Source organism: Protopterus annectens, chromosome 3.part1 (assembly GCF_019279795.1).
Source record: "Protopterus annectens isolate FY-2018-M chromosome 3.part1, PAN1.0, whole genome shotgun sequence".
Lineage (NCBI taxonomy): Eukaryota > Metazoa > Chordata > Ceratodontiformes > Protopteridae > Protopterus > Protopterus annectens.
In genome coordinates this window covers 175,017,508-175,039,904 of record NC_056732.1, presented here as the reverse complement: position 1 = coordinate 175,039,904, position 22,397 = coordinate 175,017,508, and the positions used below count along the sequence as shown (strand labels likewise).

Genomic DNA, 22,397 nt, shown 5'->3' with positions numbered 1-22,397 from the left:
CCTGGACAGAACCAAGAACAATAGAAAAACTGACCAGTTATTGGTAGCATATGCAACAGGAATGGAAGAAAAAGCAATTTCAAAACAGACAATCTCTAAGTGGATAGGAAATTGCATTAGATTTTGTTACTCTTACCATGGGAAGCCAGCTCTAAGAAACATCAGACCTCATTCCACAAGGGCTACAGCCACTACTACAGCTTTTCTACGAGGAGTGGCTACCAAAGACATTTTAGAGGCTGCTACTTGGAGCTCCGTGCATACATTTGCCAAGCATTATAATCTACCCTTATACTCCAGATCCAGAGTAGGTTTTGCCACTGCTGTTTTGCAAGGGATCGTAACTACACCATAATCTTATTACTACCTCCTCCCCCAGTTTGGCTATGGTATTCTACCCATTTGTTAGGACTGCAGATGCATCCATGAAGGACATAGTACAGTTTTGTACCTACCATAAATGTAGATGTCCGAAGGGTATGCATCTGCAGTCAGGATTACCCTCCCTCCTTCCCCTCTGTGGTACTCCTAGGGTATTTGCCCATCTTCTAGCTAGCTGGGGGAATCTATTATGGTGTATTTGTTTGTATATATGTACATACATGTTTATTTCTTAGTTGCTGTCTGTTATTTGGAAACTTTACTTTTATCCAAATTTAGCCTTCCTAGAGGGCACCTGGCATCTGGGGCAAGAAACAGAGGAAAATGGCGTCGGCTGATGCCTTTATACCCGAAGAACTGCAGCTATGACATCGGGTGAAGTGCGACATCAGCCGAGGCCAGACCCAGACTTTGGAATCCGGCCGACCGAAGGGCTGCCTGAGGACAGGACAACCCATTTGTTAGGACTGCAGATGCATACCCTTCGGACATCTACATTTATGGTAGGTACAAAACTGTACTTTGTGTACCTACCGTAAATGTAGATGTTCGAGTGTATTCATTGTTGCAGTCCAGGTTACCCACCCACCATCCCCCTTTCTTTGCTGGGACTTATCTGTACTTCTCTATCCTATACGACCTATGTAGTGTATTTGCTTGTAGATGAAGGTATAGTTATTTTAGTGCATGCTTTTATTAGCAATGTTTTTCAGCCTACCCTTTTGGGGGCACCTGACATCTGGGGCAAGAAAAACTGAAGAAAATGGCGTCAGCTGCATCTTTTTATACCCCTGGCACACTGACGTCAGGGAAGGGGCGATAGCAACCGACGCTGGACCTAGACTTTGGAATTCAGGACGACTGCAGGTAGCCTGCCAGCAGGATAACCCAAATGTAATGACTGCAACAGTGAATACCCTTGAACATCTACATTTACGGTAGGTACACAACTGTACTTTCCTCCTATCCTGCCTAACTTTTTAGATGCCTTTTCTTCTGCATCTCTGAACCCTGGCTCCCAACCTCCTGCCTCACACAAAGCAGACAGGCTTTATAAGGTGCCTGACACTAAGCATCTGCTTGTGTCCACCAGCTGATTCTGCCACTCTATCAGTCTCTACAGACAAAGCTTACAAACGCCTACCTACTACACCATTCTCCCAGCTGACAAAGACAGCAGTACAATGGAAAGGTTGGGCAAAAAGATGTATACCTCTGCTACCTTGGCCTTCAAAGCTACAAATTACCAGACCCACATGGCCAAATATACTTTTTTCCTCTTAGAATCTACCACCAAACTCCTGGTAGGTATTCCAGACTCCCCTGTCAAAGCATCATTGTCCTCTCTCCTTGCTCTCTCCTTCCAGGTCACCAGACACTCTTATCAAGTGTAGCTACGATGCTGCTGAATCCTCTGCTGGGTCAGCAGCTTCAGCATCTGCTTTAAGCAGATACTCTTGGCTTCGCCTACAACCCCTGCCAGATGATTTCCGGGCAAAGCTCAATTATGCTCCTTTGGATAATGCTTCGCTCTTTGGTTCTGAGGTGGCAGACCTTTTCAAATTCCTGCAACAAATGGGAAAAGAATTGCAGGACCCGAAACATTTACTGGTTTCACCTATCCCTAAGTTTCACAGAAACTGTCCAGCCAAAACCAAGTTTATTAGAAATCACTCCCACCCTGCTCCTCCTTCAACGTCTTGTAAGCCCACAAAGAAACAACCCCCTCCAGCTAGAGTGTCTCCTCCCTCTTGCCAGAGGACCCCCTTTCAGGACAAAGCAGGTAGCATCTGACTACCTGCCACCCCTGCTTCCTCCTCCTCCCTCTGTACCACTGTCTGCTCACCTCTGTCACTGTCTCCCTGTTTGGACCCATCTCATTTCAGACAAGTGGGCCCTGTCCATACCTCAAAACAGTTACTTTATGTCCTGGATCTCCCCTCCCATAGGGCGAGGCATTCCTCTACCACCTGGTCAGCAACTGCACCTCTTGCGACCGGTAGTCCACACCCTGCTTAATCAGGGTACCATAGAGACAGTCCCCTCTACTGCAAAAGGAAGAGGAATCTACTCAAGGCTCTTCCTGGTCCTCAGGAAGGACGGACCCTGGAGACCCATTCTAGACCTCTCCTATCTCAACCTTTTTCTAGAGGTCCCTACCTTCAAAATGCTACTAACTCTGCCAGCCCTTTTCCCTCTCATTATGCCACAAAGATTCCTGGCTACTTTAGATATAAAGGATGCTTACCTTCACATCCCAGTTAGGCCCTCCCACAGGAAATATGAGATCATTGGTGGGTTCCTCACACTTGCAGTCATCTACCTTGCCCTTTGGACTCTCCACTGCACACAAGAGTCTTCACCAAATGCCTGGCATCTGTGGTGGCTTACTGCAGGACAAAGGGAATACAGATATTCCTCTACCTGGATGACATGCTGATCCAGGCTGCCAACCAAGAAACCCTCCAAGGGTACATCCAGTTCATTGTAACCATCCTTCAATCACTGGGATTTGAGATAAACCTACCAAAAAATCCTTTCTTCAACCAACACAAGACATTTTATTCCGTGGGTGCAGTTTCCGTTCAGATCTCATGGAGGCGTACCTACCCCCACCAAAAGCGAGTTCCTTGACAGAACACCTCTCCTGGTTCTTCACTCCACAGAGTTGACTGCAAGGCAGTCCCTCAAACTTCTTGCCTACGTGGCAGCCACCATACCCATGCCTCCTTTAGCAAGATTGCACATGAGAAAGCTACAGTGGTAGTTTTGGTCAGTCTGGAAGCAACACAACCAGCCTCTGGAGCATATTGTACCCCTTCTTCCCTGCCTGAAAAAGGAAACACTGTGGTGGTTGGCTCAAGTAAATCACACCCTGGACCTTCCTCTCCAACCACCTCAACCCACTTAGGTCATGCACACAGATGCCTCAGACCTGGGGTGGGGAGCCACCCTCAGCCACTGACAGGTGCAGGGCCTGTGGCTGCAGCACCTCAGATCAGAACACATCAGTGCCAGAAAGATGAAGGTAATCCTTCTAGCCCTCCAGGTATTTCTCCTTTTCTTACAAAAGGGGCCACTTCTAATGTACACAGACACCACCACTGTACTGTGGTATATCAACAAGCAGGGGGGGGGGGGCAAGTCTTACCTGCTCTGCGGACTAGCACTTTTGGTTTGGGAACTGGCCACCTCACAGGGAATCACCTTACAGGTGACCTACATTCCCTCTCTCCACAACACACAGGCAGATCATTTGAGCAGAACCAGCACAAACAACTATGAATGCATGATTCACAGCAATGTATTCCTGGACGTGGTCCACAAGTGGGGGGTATACCTTAGATAGACCTGTTTGCATCCACCATCAGCAGGCAACTTCCTGGCTTTTATAGGTTCATAGGAAGGTACTAAGCTATCTGCCCGAGGGCATTTATAAGCCTAAACAGTGTGTGTCGGCTTTCGCCGCCCCATTGATTAATTAACTGATCCTCTGTTAAGCAGAGCCAATGAAGTGATCCCAGGGGTGTATTTTCTGTTACCCATCCACTCGTCAAGGTTTCTCTTGAAGAGTGTTAGTGAGGGCTCTGCCTGATGTAATTTGGAATTTTATTCCAAATCATGGGGAGTCTCTGTCATAGGAATCTATCCCTCCAGCATGTTTTATTTATTATTGTGATGAGATTTAGCTCACTAGAGCTTGTGGCTCGCAGTGACTTGGATTTCTTTAGGTGGAGCATGGCCTTCAGTTCTGAGTTGGACATGGCTTTGTAAGTCAGGCAGAGATCACCTCTGAGTAAGTGATATGCCACTGAGTACAGCTGGAGTTTTTTCAGTCGGACTGCGTAGGACATATGTTTGAGACCATTATTCCTCTTGGTGAGGTACTTTTGTGGTCTTTCCAGCTGTTGGAAGTGTCTTGTGAGTCACATCCCAAATTGGGGCATTGTACTCTGATGGGTTTAATGAATGACGAGTAGAGGGGCACTATAACCTCTTTATTTCTAGATGTGAACCCTTTAGTAATTAGATGGGCCACATAGAAGGATTTCCTAACTACTTTGGCAATATGATTGTCAAAGGAGAGATTACTATCTACTTGGGTCCCCAGATCTCTTATTACCTCTTCTGTATTAAGGGAGCTGCCACCTATGTGGTAATTCGTGGGTGTTTTGTTTTTCCCATATGGGATGACTATGCATTTTTTGGCATTTAGCTTGAGGCTATGACTTTGACACCAGGTGTCCGTTTCAGTAAGGCCCTTTTGGAGGATGTCCGTGTCAGCCGGAGTGTCAATTATGGGCTCCCAGTTTGCAGTCCTCTGCGAACTTGGTTAGCCATAATCCTCCTGTGTTTGCCTGTACTTCTGATAAGTATATGCCAAATAGTAGGGGTCCCAGGACTGAGCCTTGCGGGACACCACTTGTGGCTGGTTTAGAGTCTGACCTGGAGCACGCTATTTTTACCGTGTGAGTTCTGTCTGTAAGCCAGTTGGCAACCCATCTCGTGACGTAGGGGTTTATGTTCAGGCTGGTGAGTTTTTCTGTATTACCCGAGTGGGGAATGATGTCGAAAGCCTTGGCAAGGTCAAGATAGGCTGTGTGAACCACCTTTCCCTCGTCTATGGCCTTGGTGACTGTATCGAAGAAGTCAACCAGGTTTAGTAGGCATGATCTGCCCTTAAAGCCGAACTTGGTCGGGACAAGTGTTTGGAGGTTCCCAATGTCTTTGTTAATGATTTCCATGATGCAAAATGACAAAAAAGACACTGAACCCACAGACATTGCCAACGTCCTGGCAGAAAGGTTTAGTGCAAACTTCTCCCCCCCTTCCCCTCCAAAGGAGCAAATGTCTATCCCAACAGAATGTAGCCTCCCTGTGATCACAGATGCACAGGTGAGAGCTGCCCTCTCCAAAGCAAAAAACACAGCATCAGTGGGACCAGACTGTGTCCCAGGCTGCGTCTTACATAAGCTCCAAGAAGAATTAAATCCTCACTTCAAGACACTGTTCAATCTTGGCCTTACTACAGGATATGTACCCAAGGAATGGCGTACAGCAACAGTGGTTCCGCTCCACAAAGGTGTTGCCACAACGGACCCCGGAAACTATTGCCCTATAAGCCTGACCAGCCTGGTCTGCAAGGCTATGGGACATTGGGAACCTCCAGACACTGGATCCTACCCAGTTCGGCTTTAAGGGCAGATCTTGCCTCTTGAACCTGGTTGACTTCTTTGAAACTGTTACCAAAGCCATAGATGAAGGGAAGGTAGTCCACACAGCCTACCTGGACCTCGCAAAAGCCTTCAACACAATACCCCACTTGGGCATCATAAATAAGCTCACCAGCTTAAATATCAGCCCCTATGTCACAAGATGGGTTGCTAACTGGCTCAGGGACGGAACCCACATGGTCAGAATTGCAGGTGCCATGTCAGACTCTAAACCAGTTACAAGTGGCGTCCCACAAGGCTCAGTCCTGGGACCTCTCTTGTTCGGTATATATTTTTCCGAGGTACAGGCTAACATGGGTGGACTATGGCTGACCAAGTTCGCAGACTACTGCAAACTGGGTGCCATAATCGACTCTCTGGCTGACATGAGCATCCTCCAAAAGGGTCTCACAGAGACGGATAACTGGTGCCAGAGCCATGGCCTAAAGCTAAATGCCAAAAAGTGCATTATCATCCCCTTTGGGAAAAACAGTGCCCACAAATTACCACATAGGTGGTAATCCATGAAGTACGGAATAAGTAATTAATGACTTGGGGACCCAAGTAGATAGTAATCTCTCCTTTGACAATCACGTTGCCAAAGTAGTTTGAAAGACCTTCTATATAGCCCACCTTATCATGAAAGGGTTCACATCTAGATCAAGAGAGGTCATTGTGCCCCTCTACTCATCAATTATCAGGCCCATAATTGAATACAATGCCCCATTTGGGATGTACCTTACCCGACACCTGCAGCAACTGGAAAGACCCCAAAAGTTCCTCACCAAGGGGATCAAGGGACTCAAACAGATGCCCTATGCACTTCGGCTAAAGAAACTCCAGCTCTACTCAGTTGCGTACCGCCTACTCAGAGGCGATCTGTGTCTGACGTATAAAGCCATGTCCAACCCAGAATTAATGGACATGCTCCACCTCAAGAAATCCAAATCCCTTAGAGCTATACACGCTCCAGGGACTTGAACCTCAGCACAGAAATAAGTAGGACATGCTGGAGGGACAGATTCATATCCCAGAGGCTCCCCTCACTCTGGAACAAAATCCCAATCCATGTTAGGCAGAGCCCCTCACTGACCCTATTCAAGAGAAATCTTGACGAGTGGATGGGAGACCGTAAGTTTACCCCTGGGATCTCTTATGTGTCCTTGCTAGACAGAGGTACAGTAAACTAACCTTAATATGGCTACCTTCTGTGACCTACTATACAGAGGCACAGTCAACTAATCTAAAAGGGTGGTGAAAGCCAAACACACTCTGGCTAGGCTTATAAGTGCCCTAGTTCAGATAGCCTAGTATCAACCTATGAACCTATGCACTCCATAGCCTTGCAGACCAGGCTAGTCAGGCTTATGGGGAGATAGTTACCAGGGTCAGTTGTGGCCCCTCCTTTGTGGAGAGGAATAACCGTTGCTGTATGCCATTCTATGGCCAAGTAGCCTGTGGAGAGGCTGAGGTTGAACAATGTGTTTAGGTGGGGGCTAGTTCGTTCTGTAGTTCATGCGAGACAGAGCCTGGGACACAATCTGATCCCATTGATGCTGTGTTTTTGGCTTTTGAAATGGCTGTTTTCACCTGTGCATTTTTGGGACACTACACTTTTTCGGTAGTGTTGTGGACCCTTTTGGAGGTGAGAGGGGGGAGAAGTTTGCACTGAATCTATCTCCCAGGATGTTGGCGATATCAGTAGGTTCAGTATATTTTGCACTAGTTCAGTGCATATCTGCGAGTTGCCACTTAGATTCTTAACATAGCTAAAGAAGGCTTTGTGGTTATCTTTTGAATCCTTGGCTATTTTTCTTTCATAGGTAGCCTTGGATGATTTCATGAGGGACCTCAGTTTCTTACTGATACTGATCAGGGATGTCTTTCCTTCTTGGGATTTGCTTTTTTTCTGAACTAGTTTCCTCCTCCTATTGTATAGCCTGTTTATTGCAGGGGTCCACCAAACTGGTTTCCTGCTCTTTGAGGAGTGAGTCTTGGTTTTGCTAGGGATAGCACGATCCATGCATCCTTGCTCATAGAGTGCATTTGTAAAGGTTTCTGCATCTTGGGCAGCGTTATCCTTTAGCGTGGGGGCTGTGAAATTTACCACCTCGGTCTTGAGTAAGGTGGAGTTTGCTTTAGAAAAGTTTTTTTACTGTGGTTTCCTTAGTTGGGGGTGGTGGTGGGGTGTGGACATCCAGAGTGATTAGTTTATGGTCTGATCTAACCCGTGATGGGTTGACCTCTGGTGTGGAACAGCTGTCACCCATGTTGGTGATGACCAGGTCCAATATGTTTTCACCTCTGGTAGGGGAGTTTACCAGCTGATCCATGGCGTTTGAGTTGATGAATTCCAGGAAGCGCTGGGCCTGGGAATTTGTACTGTAGTAGTTTTCCCAATGAATGGTAGGGTAATTGAAATTGCCCAATATCAGGGTGTTTGGTAGGACTTTCATGTTTTCCAGTGTCTCCAGAAAGGTGGAGTGGTCGTCCTGGGTCATAGAGGGTGATCTGTAGCAGGCCACAATTTGCATTGCAGATTTGCCCGATGTTAGTTGCACATGGATGATCTCAGAGGTGGTATGCTGCGCCACTAACCTGGAGGTGTAGGTATCCTTGATGAATATGGATACACCCCCTCCTTTTGTGTTTCGGTCTGTGTTCTGTGGCCGAAACGTGAGGTATGAGTTGTAGCCCGGTAGTGCTGGGGTGCTCTCTGGAGCCTTGAACCAGGTTTCAGTTACTGCACAGATATTGATGTTCTCCATACTGAGGAGTGCTTCGAGCGCTTGCATTTTGAGATGTAAACTCCTGGCATTGAGTAGCATAACCCTTAGTTTTTTTATTAATTGTGCTGTTTACGGAGGTGGGTTTGACTTTTGAGCCTTGCCTAAAAAAGGCACTATGGGGGCAGTTTGCACCAGGACACCAGAACCGCAGCCACTGGCAACAGATGCCTTCTCAATTTCCTGGAAGGGGAAATATTTATATGCGCCCCCCCCTTCCCACTCATTCAAAAGGTTCTGGTAAATATTCAACAGGACAACCCAAAAATCTTGCTGGTGACTCCCCACTGGCCCAGACTGCACTGGTTCCCCTTACTCCTTCACTTGTCCAAGGGAAATCACCACGTTACCCCCCAGAGTGGACCTTCTCACACATAACAAGGGGTTACTAATCCATCCACGGTGACAGCTTCTGCACCCAACCCTGTAGCTGATAGGATTCTGATCCCATTCAGACACCTTTACAATGACGACATGCTCAGTGTCCTGCAGGAGGCCAGGAAGCCAAATAAAAGGAAATCATATCTCTCAAAGAGGAAATGATTCACTATGTGGTGTAATAAAAGACAGCTGGACCCACTTCTCAGCAAACTCCCTCTAGTGCTGTCCTATTTGTGTGAGCTACTACAGACTGGATTAGCTTATTCTTTCATCAAAGCCCGTCTGCCTGCCATTTCTGCATGCCTGCCTCTGTATCTCCCATTAGCATCCAGACTTGCTTCTAAACTCTTCTCAAGGGGGTACTTCATCTTAGGCCGTCCAGGAAACTTTTTCCCCCATCTTGGGACCTTAACTATGTGCTCGAGAAGCGTATGCTACTGCCCTTTGAGCCAGCTGATAAAGCTTCATTAAAGCATTTAACCTAGAAAACTGTTCAGTTAGTGGCCCTAACTTCAGTCAGAAGAGTGTCTGAATGCCAAGCCCTAATGGCTATTCCTCCATTCTTCGTTTTTCACAAGGACAGGGTCACCCTCAGGACTAACCCTTCCTTCATGCCCAAGGTAGTTGATGACCTGTCCCTCAATCAGGTCATACAACTACCTCTATTTTTCCCAAACCCACAAGGAGACAGTGAGCGAGTGCTGCATTCCCTGGATGTCCACAGGCAAATCAGATTCTACCTGCACAACACCAAGGCTATCAGACAGGCTGACCAACTTTTTGTATCCTTTCACCCCAGAGCCCTGGGGAAGCCAGTGACCAAGCATACTATTTCTAATTGGATCTCCAAGGCCATCACCTTCTGTCACCAATTCCATGGCAAGTCTCTGCAGGGTAAAATTAAGGCTCATTCCGCAATAGCAATGGCCTCTTCAGGGGCCTTCTTTAAGGGTCTGGATACCTCTAGTATCCTGGAAGCTGCTACTTGGTCTTCAGTCCACACCTTCACCAAACACTACAAACCTGACCACACTCCAGATCCAGGGCAGGGTTCGCCATGGCTATCCTTCATGGATTCCTGGAGTCTGCCTCTAGACCCACCACCCCAATCTCATTAAGCTTTGACACTCACACATATGCAGAATACTGCAACATGGGAATAAAAGGACATAGAAAAGTTGTGTAAAATCTTACCATAACCATTGATGTCCTTCTCTTCCATGTTGCAGTACTCCTTCTCTCCTTCCTGGATGGCAGTGATATGTCATTGCCCTTATAGGGCTGGCTACGACTGGGGCTTCTGTTCTGAATGAATGCTGACATCATGTTTATGGCCAACGAAATCTCACCTACATCAGACGTCTCGTGCACCACAGAGGGACTGAAAGCTTTTGGATGCTGACCCTACTTACATGAGACTGAAGGGTCAACCCATATGCAGATTACTGCAACATGGAAGAGAAGGGCATCTATGGTTATGGTAAGATTTTACACAGCTTTTCTTTGTCTATAAATTACAAGCAGGTTTCTGGTACCTACACAATATTGGAACCATATTACAAGGAGAAAAGAAACTTAATGGTTGAGTTAAACTGTAGGAGAAGTTGGAAGTTTTCCTTTAAACAGTGTTTGGACTGTGGACTGACCGCAAAGAAGCTTTGAAGGTTTGTCGCCTTTGCATCACTTGTGTACCTTATGCTTCGGATGTAGTACATACATCTACTTCATCTTCAGTGAAATAGTAGTAGTTTGAACCACCATATTGGTAGTTCGCTGAGATACCTGAGTGCCTGACACCACTAGAGGTGAGTGGGCTGTTGTTCCTAATCTGTTTGCTGATTTTTGCCATTTATGTTTTTATACTTTCCGTTTCAGTTTTTTCTTGATAACATTTTTTATTATGGGTGTGTAGGTTTATGATGCTAGATGGGGTGTTCTCCATCAGGTTAGACGTTAACTAGTAATACTTCACTATGCTAGCAGCTGGTTGCCACATTGCTTTCATGCCTGCTAGCTGTTGTTGCCAGTAGGACACCTTTTACTGCCGGACTGGCCTTTGTTGTCTTGGTCGCATTTGTGAATTTTCTTGGTCCAGATAGTGGGAGCGATATATTTTTGTTTGTGATCGCCATGGATTGATTGCATTCCTGGGGATTTTCTGAATGGTAATGGCGCTTTCCATTCGAGATATGATGCAGTTCAGTGTACATTGCAGCTGCGGTTTAGGACAGTATTATTTTATTTGATATTGTGCTGCTGCGATGGTTATAAATATGTTACTAAACGTACTAGCATAAATCATGTTTTGCACTTGTTAATATTAGCAACACATTGGTGTTTTTTATTTTTAGAATGTTAGTTACTGTATGGGATATACTACTTGACAGTATTGTTTGCGCAGCATATCCTTTTTACACTATATTGTATACTTGGTGTGTTTTGATGCACATGGTCTGTTTACTGACCGGAGGCTATACACTAAGGAGTTCAGCATGTGCTCAGTTGAGCGATTTTAATAATAGAGTTGGTGTATACATTTCAGTTGTATTTGTGAATTGCTGTATTGTATACTTTCACTCAGAAAATACAGTTTTCTGTTTTATGATTCATGTTTCGTGGTCTGTGTTCTGGCCAGGATTCCTTACAATTTTGTAGTAATGTAAGTTTGGTTTGCCAGCAGGCCTGTATCGTTAGCCTGATATACGGTTTTGTTTTATCTACGTAGAACAGTTTGCCTAAGGCATTTTTTGCTATTTTTGTCATCTTTTTAAATTTTTTAAGGAATATTTAATTTGTTTTACAAAATTTTTAACACTGTTTCTTTAAACTAGCCCACAATGATTGTTAGTAATTATCTAATTAGGGTTTAAATTGGTTAGTTTGAGCGCCAAAAGGCTTTGTATAAAAAGCTGTCTAAATTCATGTTTTATTACACCTGAAGAAGCGTAGTATAGCTACGTGAAAGCGCTTGTGTGTTCCTGTTCCAAATAAAGAAGCTTTCCATATCAGTGGTTTTCTCCGTGTGGTGTCTCCAGTGGATTTTGTGTGTTTCAATATTGGAACCATATTACAAGGAGAAAAGAAACTTAATGGTTGAGTTAAACTGTAGGAGAAGTTGGAAGTTTTCCTTTAAACAGTGTTTGGACTGTGGACTGACCGCAAAGAAGCTCTGAAGGTTTGTCGCCTTTGCATCACTTGTGTACCTTATGCTTCGGATGTAGTACATACATCTACTGTATGGCACTAGGAAGGGCCCAAGGCTTTGGTTTGCTTGCTTAGACTTGCACCTACTCTCAGCAGGATGGCCCTTTTGTTAGGAATACTGCAACAGTGAAAAAAAATCTACTGTTTTGGTAAGCTCTTAAACAAGTGTACTTTTTTCTAGCTAGTTTTCTTTCACTCAACAGACCAAAAAAAGTAGTGTCTGCTGTTAACTGATGACTTTATATTTTTTTTACCTGTTTTTCCTCAGACTAGTTGTTCATTACTCTATTAGCTTATTGTTTTGGAGGTGTTCTTTACTGAGGGTGGTACCCCTCTGGTAATTTGAATCTTTTTGTCCTTTCTGCCTGTGAGCCATCAAACTCCCTACTTTCACTTAGTTGTCCTTTCATTCCTTATATGTACCAGTCACTCTACCACATATCCCCCTGTTTGGGGGAGGGAGTGGGGATTCTCATTCCATAGTGGACGTTATCATTATGGTTAATCTGTGACTGGTGCTGGGGAAAAATCTAAATGGAGGAAAAAAAACATCCATCGGGCAACCATGGATGGGTGATTTTTTTTCTTTGACCTACGTTTCTCTTTAGTAGCCTGATGGATGATGATTCCACAGTACTACTCCTACAACTCTGGCATGCATCTTAGCTTGAACTGATTAATAGCTACTGTGCATGGGCAAGGTCATTGATTGTGCGTGTCTCTTCCAGTACTGCTGTATGTTCATTTACATGCCTCTGCTGATTGGCAGAAGTGCTTGCAAGATGGGCTATGTCCTTCCTCCAGGATTGGTGAGCCCATATTTGCTGTTCACTTCTTTCCCTTTGGCATTTCCAGCGCTTACACTGCCAGTTCAGTCTTGCGTCGTCTGATTCACATTCAGGGCTTTTTCCCTGCACACTATGGAGCCATCTCCCATGCCTGATGAATGATAGACTCAGTGTGTTAGAAATATTTATTTATTTATTTTATTCATTTCTTAATTGGCTGAAACCACTATGCACAAAATCCCTTTTAAAGGGTAACCCTGGAACAGTGTTTGCTTGAATGACTGACTTAAATTTGCACAGTAGGTAAATGGAGGCTGAGAGACTCTCTGCACTACAGGATGCAAAACTCATTCACAGCTTATAGCGTTAATCCTCTGTACTCAACTGCTGAAAATAATTTTTTATTTCATGCTTGCAGGTTGCAGTGATCCTTGGTATTGCTATTAATTATATAAATTTCCTTTAGGTGAGCAAAACTGGAGCAGAAGGAGCTGTGCTGGATGAAGCAAAGAACATCAACAAGTCTTTGTCTGCACTTGGGAATGTCATTTCAGCACTTGCAGAAGGCAATGTATGTATCATTTTCTCTTTAAGTTTAAACTGGCTGTATGAATGGTAGTTAAGCTTTTTTGCAGTGTGTCATTGTTTTACTTGTCCACAGTATTATATATGCAATTACACAACTGCCTGTTTCAAAAAGTAAACTTTTCTGTATTGTTGCCATGTTTTATTCAGTTCTTTCATTCGGTATCTGAAAACTGTTAGTTTGATTCAGTGTTATGGAGAAGCAGAAGCCAGATGCCTGTTCTGACACTCAGTGAAAACAAGCAGTGAAACTTGTCTGGAATGTGGTAGCAATCCATCAAAGGAAAGATGTTTGTATTTCAGAAGTAAATTTCTAACATTAGTTGCTAATGTGGTTTTGCTTTAAATGTTTCAAAATTCTTGAGTAAATATTTTCAAGTTATTCAAAAAAATCAAAAGGGTTCAAAGGACACTTGGAGAATGGTTTTGGAAGTGGATGAAGTGGTGCATTGGGGGAATAATACTGGGGGCTAGCACAGACCATACATGAGCAGTAAATGTGGTATGGCATTGCTTCACTTAACTTAAAAAGGTGTGGAGGAACCATGTAATAGTGTAACTGAGTGTTTGGTTCCTTTGTGTTACAGTAAATTATTTCTGGGGATGGTTTACTTTCAGTGGAAGATCTTGTGTCTGATTTCTAGCCTCATGTGTGAGTGAGTCTGATTTCAGGCAGCCCATCTAGTGCAACTCACTTTTCCCTTTGTTATAAGGATTGTGTCATCTTGTGCGCATCATGTTCTTTTCTGTTGCTGATGCAAGATTCTGATGCACTAACATTCATTAAAAGCAGTCATATTGGATCACTTTTTCCTGTTCAGTTGTGGAAGATTTAGTTCACTAGCTTCATTTTACTGAAGCACACTATTAGCTAGTGTAGTTGCAAGGGTATTGAGCATTATTTTGTCCCCTAAGGCACTTTTAAGTGCCTGTTGTGCTTTTGCCTCGACCATTATATTAAGCACAATCTCTCTTGCTGTAAACATAATCTGGCCGCACACAGAGACAAAGGGGCTTCTCACTTTGAAGTACACTTGCTGAATGAAGGAATGCTTTGTGCCCTGTTTTCATTGTCTCTACCCAATTATCTTCTGTATAAGGAAAGCATTACATGATTGTACCCTTGAACTTAAGTCCCGTAGACTCTCTTTTACACTGGGAGAGCAGAAGGCCACATGAGAGGAAAATGAGGTGGTCTTTGAATCTGGAAGGAAGGCACAGAAGAAAATCCTCAGAAAAGACCAGGGCTTCATCTTTACTTCTTCCCACCAATGATGCTGGCAAGAAGAAGTGTTAAAACCTTGAGTGGTGATGCCATTTGTCCATCATTGCCATTCCTGACAGTGGTTCTGCAGTATGTCATTTTTCTCCTTTGAGGATTGACAGTTGAATCCAGACCATTAGTGTGGTTCAGTCCAGTTCAAATGTTTGAAATGGTTCTACTGATGTATGCTACAGGGGTGTTGGTGCTACAAACTGAGTTGGTTCTTGCAAACTACTTTCCCATATCTGGAGCACTTTTCTCTGGAATTTTGTCTCATGCCAGTGTTGCCTATGTCAGCAGCATTAGGCAAGGTGAAGTTGAATACCATATTCCTGTTCTACAGCCTGGGGACAAGCTTAGATTCCACTGATGCCAGCTTGGCACCATTACTTGATCCCCCAGGATCACTATTATTCCCTGTATCATATCCTTCATGAGGAGACTGTCCCAGTTAGTCCTGCAGTTAGATTTAAATGTTCTGCCAGTCACGACTGTGTGCCCATGATGGTGCTGTAATGCAGTCTGTGACACACTGTGTCAGTGTGCACTTCTGTCTGCCAATTTTTCCCCCTCTTCTTGTACTGTTAGGATTTCAGTCCTTTATGTCAGTCCTTTATGTCATTAGTAACAGTTATGCATTTGCATACCATTCCTTTCTGAGTTCTTTGCGGCATTTAAAACTTGCCTGAAATCCTACACTGGATAATGGATGGAAGTTCTATATGGATCTGGTGTGAAGGGCACCTGTTCTGGACCAAAAAGTGCATCAGGATTTTGTTGCTGAGGACTTAAATGTCTTTATGGTCTTGCCCTTCTAGAGGTAAATCCTGAGTCTTGTGCACCTTTCCATTCCCTCCTATGGATGGAGTTATCCTTGATTAGTGGGAACTTGAGCTTCATTGTAGTTTCATGTTGGTGCCAAGCAGAGAGGCTTCTGGAGAAGTCCTTTGGAATACTTGCTGCATCCATCATCTGCAGCTTGGGCCTGATGCCATCTGGCCTGATCTCAAGGAATGCTTGCACAGGTCACCCAGTCAGAGATCTCGTGTGCTTTTGATTGAGGCTGCATTTCTAATGTTCTCCATCAGGCCTGTGTCGGCTTGCTCCATTGTTCATGACTTAGGTGTAGATGTCAAGTGCTTTTTTTTTTTTTTTTTTTTTTGTCAGTGGGAGTTTGAGTCATGACTGCAGGGTCTTTCTCTTAGAGACTTCAGTGTGATACCATTGCCAGACCAGATGGCGCCTTAAAACCACTGCACATGAGTCATGGTCTTCCTGGTGCATGTCTGTTACAAACTCATGCAAACCTTTGCAGTACCTCCTTTTGTGGTTGTTTGGATGTGTGTATCAAGTTTTTGGAAGAGTTTACATCCTTTATTAAGGACATTTAGCCTTCCTGATCCTTATTTCATCCTCCATCTTATGACATCTTGAGTGAGATGTAAAGCCACAGGCAATGCCAGGCTAAAGGCAACATTATATAATTTTCTGCTTCTCCTCTCTTGCTAATGTGTAATCAAGAGTTTTGTTCCTGTGCCTTGCTAATGTGTGACTTTTGTTTCCTTAAATATGAAAGAGTAGGGAATATTTTCTAAAGTATGTTATATCTCTAGACTTACTGCCTTCTCTTGTGAATTTAACAAAGATGAAATACCAGAGACAGTCTTTCTTTTTAGATGCAATTGATGTAGTCTCTAATGGTCTTAATATTTTCCATAAAACAGTAGGGTTAGAGCCAGGATAAGAAAACAAATGTGGATATGTACTGGCATTTCTTGTTGCAAGACTGATGTGATTAAGCTTTTGTTTCAGATTGCATGATGAGTAAAAAAGTTGGTTTGACAACTTGTTTTCTCCAGTGTCAGCAGACTGTGAAGACTATTGGGTGGTGGAGAAAACATTGTATATAACTTTGTATTATAGTCTTAAAAGAGATAGTGATATCTTAACTTGTGTGTGTGGTATATCTGTCTGTATGAAGAGTTTACTTAATTATTCATTTATCAGACTTAAGATACTTTGGGTCAGTATTTCTGCAGCAAGAAATTGTCAGGGACCTTGATTATTTGGACTTTTTTTTTCTTGTGTGCAGCTTATTTTCATTGCCTTTTATTTTATTTGTGTGTGTGAGTATATTTTAATGTGTTTAAACTGTTTTCTGTAAGTACAGTTTATTAACCTTTAAACTCTTGTGATTTGTGTTTATCTCAGAAATTAATTTGTTATATTCACTATTTGTTAAGCTGTGTGCCACACACCTCCCATTAGACTGCTTAGCTCTGCTGTCAGCAAAATGTTAATGGGTATGATTTCATGTTTGGCTTAATTTAAGAACAGCATGGTCTCTCTGGCCCTAATCCAGGGGGTCGGTGGCTATGCTACTGTGGTAGGAGGAAGTTTGCTGAGAATTTGATAGTTCTGACAGCTGTCCTGGGGATGTGTGTGTACGCTGTTCTGTGAAAATGTGTGAAAGGCAGTTACTGTGGATAAAGGGGTACTGTTAAGACAATTGCTTATTAGAGAGGACAGTGAGAGAGGGGCTTGGGTTGCTTGGCTAATGAGTCATCTCAGTAAGAGGCTTGTATGCAGTTTAGTCTGGGTATAAAGGCTGGAAGCCCATACAGAGGGCAGCAGTTGTGAATTAGTTATTGAAACAGACTTTGGTACACTTTCTTGATGTTAATTTACCCTTGTTTGGCAACAGTGGGATTCAAAGTCCCTTGCTTGTATGCATTTTTGTGTCATGGGGGTGATATCCTGTCATTTGGATGTCACATTGCTGGCAGTGGTGCATTCCTTCCATCACATTTGGTGGCAGTCATGTTATCTCTGTGTCACATGTAGATTTACTGAATAAACTTGCAAATCCTGTAGCACCAAGAAATGACTCAAAAGTGTTATTCCAAACCAAAATAATTTAATAAAAGTGGTTAAGCACTTTCATTCTAAAACATTAGAGGAATTTCATCAGAACTGATGAGTTAGTCCAAAAGCCTAATGTATTGATCTTGGCTACCTAGTGAGAACAAAATCCATGTGTCAGCTGCCCTGTCTGGAAATTCCCAGAGAAATACTTCCCTATGTGAGCATTCCACCACTGTGCTCAAAGTTCCATAAGGTTGCAGTGTTTTCTGTGAGTGCTGTCCTTGCTCTTGCTGACCTTGTCTTTTTAAGTGCAAAGCTACATAGATGTTCATCATATTGATCACTGCTGTACTACCCTTGGCTATATGGGGTTATAGTCTGCCAAAGATATAATAGCTGGCCAGCTTCCATAGCTTCAGGGCACCCTTCCACACATCCAAATCATCAAGCAGCTCAAGCTGAGCTGACTAAAAGACAAGTTTGGGTGTGAAACCCTTCAGAACTTTACTGCCACCGAAGAGTATGCTCCTCTGAGGCTTTTGAGGATCGATAGTTGGCTTGTACTTTCCTTTGCTGGGCAGAGAACCTTCCAGTTTCTTAAATTCATTGATGTTTTATTACTTTCCTTTTCAAAAAATTTGTTTTAAAGCTAAGACTTGTTGTGTTTTAACAGACTTTCTCAAGACTGTAACATACTTTTAAATGGAACACTTGTTTTTTTTTTCTATCAGTTTAAAAGTGAAAATGTATTTTTTTGTGGCAAAATTGTTAATTTCTCCTTGGTGGGACTGGCACAGTGTTTGAAAGTGCTTTTTTTGACAGAAAAAAGTAAGTTACTTTTGTGGACTGGTAGTTTTATTGGCATTTGTTGCTGGTCTTCCCTGGGAAAGAGGCACCATTTTCAGCTTGACAATGGAACAGACTGCAGGTCCCATGGTCGGTCCTTCTTCCAGTCACAAAAAAAAGTTAAGCAAACATCCTTTGCCGCCATAGCAGGCTAGCAGTTTGTCTCGGCCACAGGTGGGTGACTGATGTGGCCATTTTGTTGCACCTCAGACCACTCATCTTTTACCCAGAATTCCTCTGGTGTAGCACCTACAAACCACTATGTATTGGAAGCTAGCCACATCCTCTGTGGCTGTTTGAGTCTTGTCATTGTGCAAATGAGAGCCAGTTTTGTCATCCTTCGAAGAGGGAACAGGGAAGGCTTTCCTGTTGTGCCAGAACAGTGTTCCCATCTGTGGGAAAGCAGCTGCTGCAATCAGTAACACAGTTGGCCCTTTTTTCCTGACACAGACAGAAAACCAGTCTATCTCCTCCTCAAATTTCTTTAGGCATGAGTAGTTTAGTGGGTCTGTGTCGGGGTTTGTCAGGCTATTGAACCTTCTTGTAAAAAAGTTTGTGGCAAAAGGAACAGGGATTCCTCTTTTCCTGAAAGGATTCAGGATTCTGAAACTTAAAAAGAAGATGCAGGGATGGATTCAGTTTTTTTTCCTCCAATTTCTGATTCAGACTGGGTAGAGCTCAATTTCTGTTTTTCCCTCTGGGGTTTCTTTTTCTCTGAGACAGTTGCTAGAATGTGCCAGTGTTTTCATTGGGAGAACACTCTGGATGTTCGTGTTTCACTGTTGCAGTCATTACATTAGGGTAATCTGCTGGCAGGTTGCCCTCAGTCGGCATGATTAACAAAGTCTTGAGTCCTGCATCGGTTGCTGTCCCTTCTTCCATGACGTCAGGTCATCAGGGGTATAAAATGTGCAGCTGACGCCATTACATCAGTCTTTCTTGCCGCACAGTGCCCGAAGCAGAAGCAATTTGCAAGTGCCGGTTGGCTAACTACTGAAATTTTCGTTTTCGAGTTTCAGAACCGAAGTCTTCAACTAAAAGCTAAATACCCCATTGGGGAAACTTTTTCTTGCTCCTTACAGATGTCAGCAAAAGTTAATAATTGCATTACTTGTAGGAAGCAAATACCTCATAAGGATTATCATTTGTACTGTATTCCTTGCCAAGGCCCTGATCATAACGTACCTTGCTGTCGGTTTTGTGCTAGATTTAATCAACACACTAATAAACGTCGGTACATTTTTGCTTCTAAATATTTTGGCTCACAATTTAACTATCCAGAAATGACGTCAGTTAGCAATCAGACTACTGGAATACTTAAAAAATGCAAAGAAAAAGACACAGACAGGCCGTCGAGATCCAAAACTGATGACGCTTCTCCTAAGCCAGTCGCTAGTTCGCCGGTACTCAGTGAGGTGCTTTCGCAGCCCCTGATGCCCACTACTTTTGATTCGCAGGCCTCTACTGAGACCCATTCAGAGTCCAGTATGCCGCGGGCAGCTTTAAGTATTGAACCCGTGGATGTCTCTACTTTAGATGGGTCCGGAGCCACTGTGCAGGCACCGGCTTCTGAGGGTGTTTTCAGGCCTAAAGATTTGTATATTAAACCAACGCCATCTTCAAAACTAAGGCCAAAATCTACTTCTATGTCTAAAAAACCGATGCTTTGGTCACGTGCAGGCCCCTATGCCTAAAAAACAAGTGATCAAAATGGCTGAAGATTTAATTACCTTGATCAGGAGTAGCCAACTCCCTCCTGCTTAGAGGCCTATGCAAGACGTTGATTATGTATCTTCTGATCAGGATTCTATTTCTTCTGATTCTTCTACTGAACAGGATTTATCTATACCTACTTATGAGGACTCTAACGCAGAAGATTCCATTCCTTCTGCTTCTCCCGCTGAGGATTTCTCTTGGGGATACTTTACATACTTTACGGGAATATTTCCACTGGGAAAGTCAGGATTTCTCTGAACCTAAAAAGAGACTTGGGGATTTTCTTCTTCTTCCTCAGCATAGGCCTTTGGCTATACCTCCTGTTCTAGAAATTGTTTATTGTTTTTGCAGAATCTAGTATGACACCTGATTCTCTGCCTCCGGCTCCTAGTAAGCCAGACGGATACTACAGGGTTCCTGACTCCCACAAATTCCTTTTAAAAAATCCTACTGCTGATACTGAAACCATTTCTCAGGGTCTCAAGGGCATTAAGGTCTCTATTGCTAAAAATCCTACCCCTTCTGATAGAGATTCCAGGGCGCTGGATAGATGGGGTAAGAAGGTTTACACTTCTGCAACCTTGGCAATCAGGACTTTAAATTGTCACTTTCATATGCTTAAATGTCAACACCATATTATGGGACTGCTTAAACAGAAAATGATGTTGATTTCTGACTGTGTGGAAAATAAAGATTTACAGGATTTATTAAATTCAGCTGAACATGTTGGAAAACTTACTTTGCAATGCGGTTTTGATTTCTTGGAGGCCTCTTGCAGGGCTGCTGTAACTAGATCTGTGCTAAGAAGGCATGCTTGGCTCAAAGGGCAAACTCTGCCTGATCATGTTAAAGCAAAATTGTTGGATGCTCCTTTACAACAAGACCTTCTCTTTGGTAATATGGCTGAAGAAGTGTTAAAAAAGATGGAAGATAAAGCTAAATCTTTACAAACTGTGAAAGATTTCTTACAAGTGCAACCTCCAAGATTTAGTAGGCACTGGCCTACTGAGAACTGGTCCTTTCCAGTCCCTTCGAGAGCCGTTCAAGTCAAATCCAGACATTCCAAAGGCTCCATGTTTCAGTCACAAGGACCTTTTAGAACAAAACAATGGGGTGCCTTCACCTCCAAATCTGGAAACAACAAGGCACCTCCCTATGGTAAACAGTCTCAATGACTTCCCTCTACAATCACCAAGCACTTAACTTTTAGCTGTCCCTTTGGAGGGAAAACTGGCAACTTATTACCCAGGACAAATGGGTTCTAAATATAGTATCCCAGGGATATAGATTTCATTTTCACACGTTGCCAATCCCAAACAGATGGCCAGATCTGCCCCCAAATCAGTGGGCAGAGGCCCTAAAACAAGTTCTGTCCCTCATGAACATGGGGGCTGTCCAACCAGTACCAGAAGAGGAAAAGGGACAAGGTTTCTTTTCAAGACTTTTCCTGGTACCCAGAAAAGACAATTCATGGCATCCAATTCTGGACTTATCCACTCTAAACACATTTCTGGACATTACAAAATTCAAGATGCTGACTCTTAAACAGTTACTACCTGTGCTAGGCAAAGATGCCTGTCTGGTAACTCTAGACTTAAGAGGCTTGCCTGCATATTCCAATCAGGGAATCTTGCAGAAGATACCTCTGCTTCTAAGCAGGCTACTTGCATTACCAGATGTTCTTCGTGTTTCACTGTTGCAGTCATTACATTTGGGTAATCTGCTGGCAGGTTGCCCTCAGTCGGCCTGAATATCAAAGTCTTGGGTCCTGCGTCGGTTGCTGTCTCATATTCCATGACGTCAGGTCATCAGGGGTATAAAACATGCAGCCGACGCCATTTTCTTGAAGAAGAATGTCCTTGTTTTCTGCTTGAATGAGATAGTCGTCCATGTAAGGATAGATTTGTATGCTTCTTTGTCTGCAAAATGCAATTACTGGTGCCAGGCACTTTGTAAAGACCCTGGGCGCAGTAGATGAGCCAAAGGGCAGTGCAGAGAATTGGTAATGCATAAAACCAAATGCAAACAAGCAAGTTCAAGTAGTTACTTTCCACCAATCCTTGTACTTCCAAACAATAAAAAATATATCGAACAGGTAGAAAAACACTCACTTTATTCAACAACAAACAAAGCTTTCGGGAATGTCCCTTCTTCACTGTTCACTCCACCCCCTGCCTGCCGCCCAAACCCTAACTACAGACGCATCAGACTATGCTTGCGGGGCTCATCTGGCAGGAATGTGCATTCAGGGCAAATGGAGCCCAAATCAAATGCACCTACATATCAGTCAGAAAGAGATGCTAGCCATACAGAATGCACTGACGGCCTTCAAGGACTACCTTCATTCAGGACAACTAATGATAAAGAC

The 22,397-nt window shown here is 43.6% G+C and overlaps 1 protein-coding gene across 1 annotated transcript in view; it reads left to right on the top strand.

Annotated features, from left to right (window-relative positions):
- KIF5B (kinesin family member 5B) overlaps window positions 1-22,397 on the top strand; it is a 2,669,048-nt gene that overhangs the window by 892,366 nt on the left and 1,754,285 nt on the right. The window contains exon 9 of the mRNA XM_044066703.1: window positions 13,220-13,324. Within this exon, the coding sequence (XP_043922638.1) occupies window positions 13,220-13,324 (105 nt within the window). The remainder of the gene's footprint in view (window positions 1-13,219; window positions 13,325-22,397) is intronic.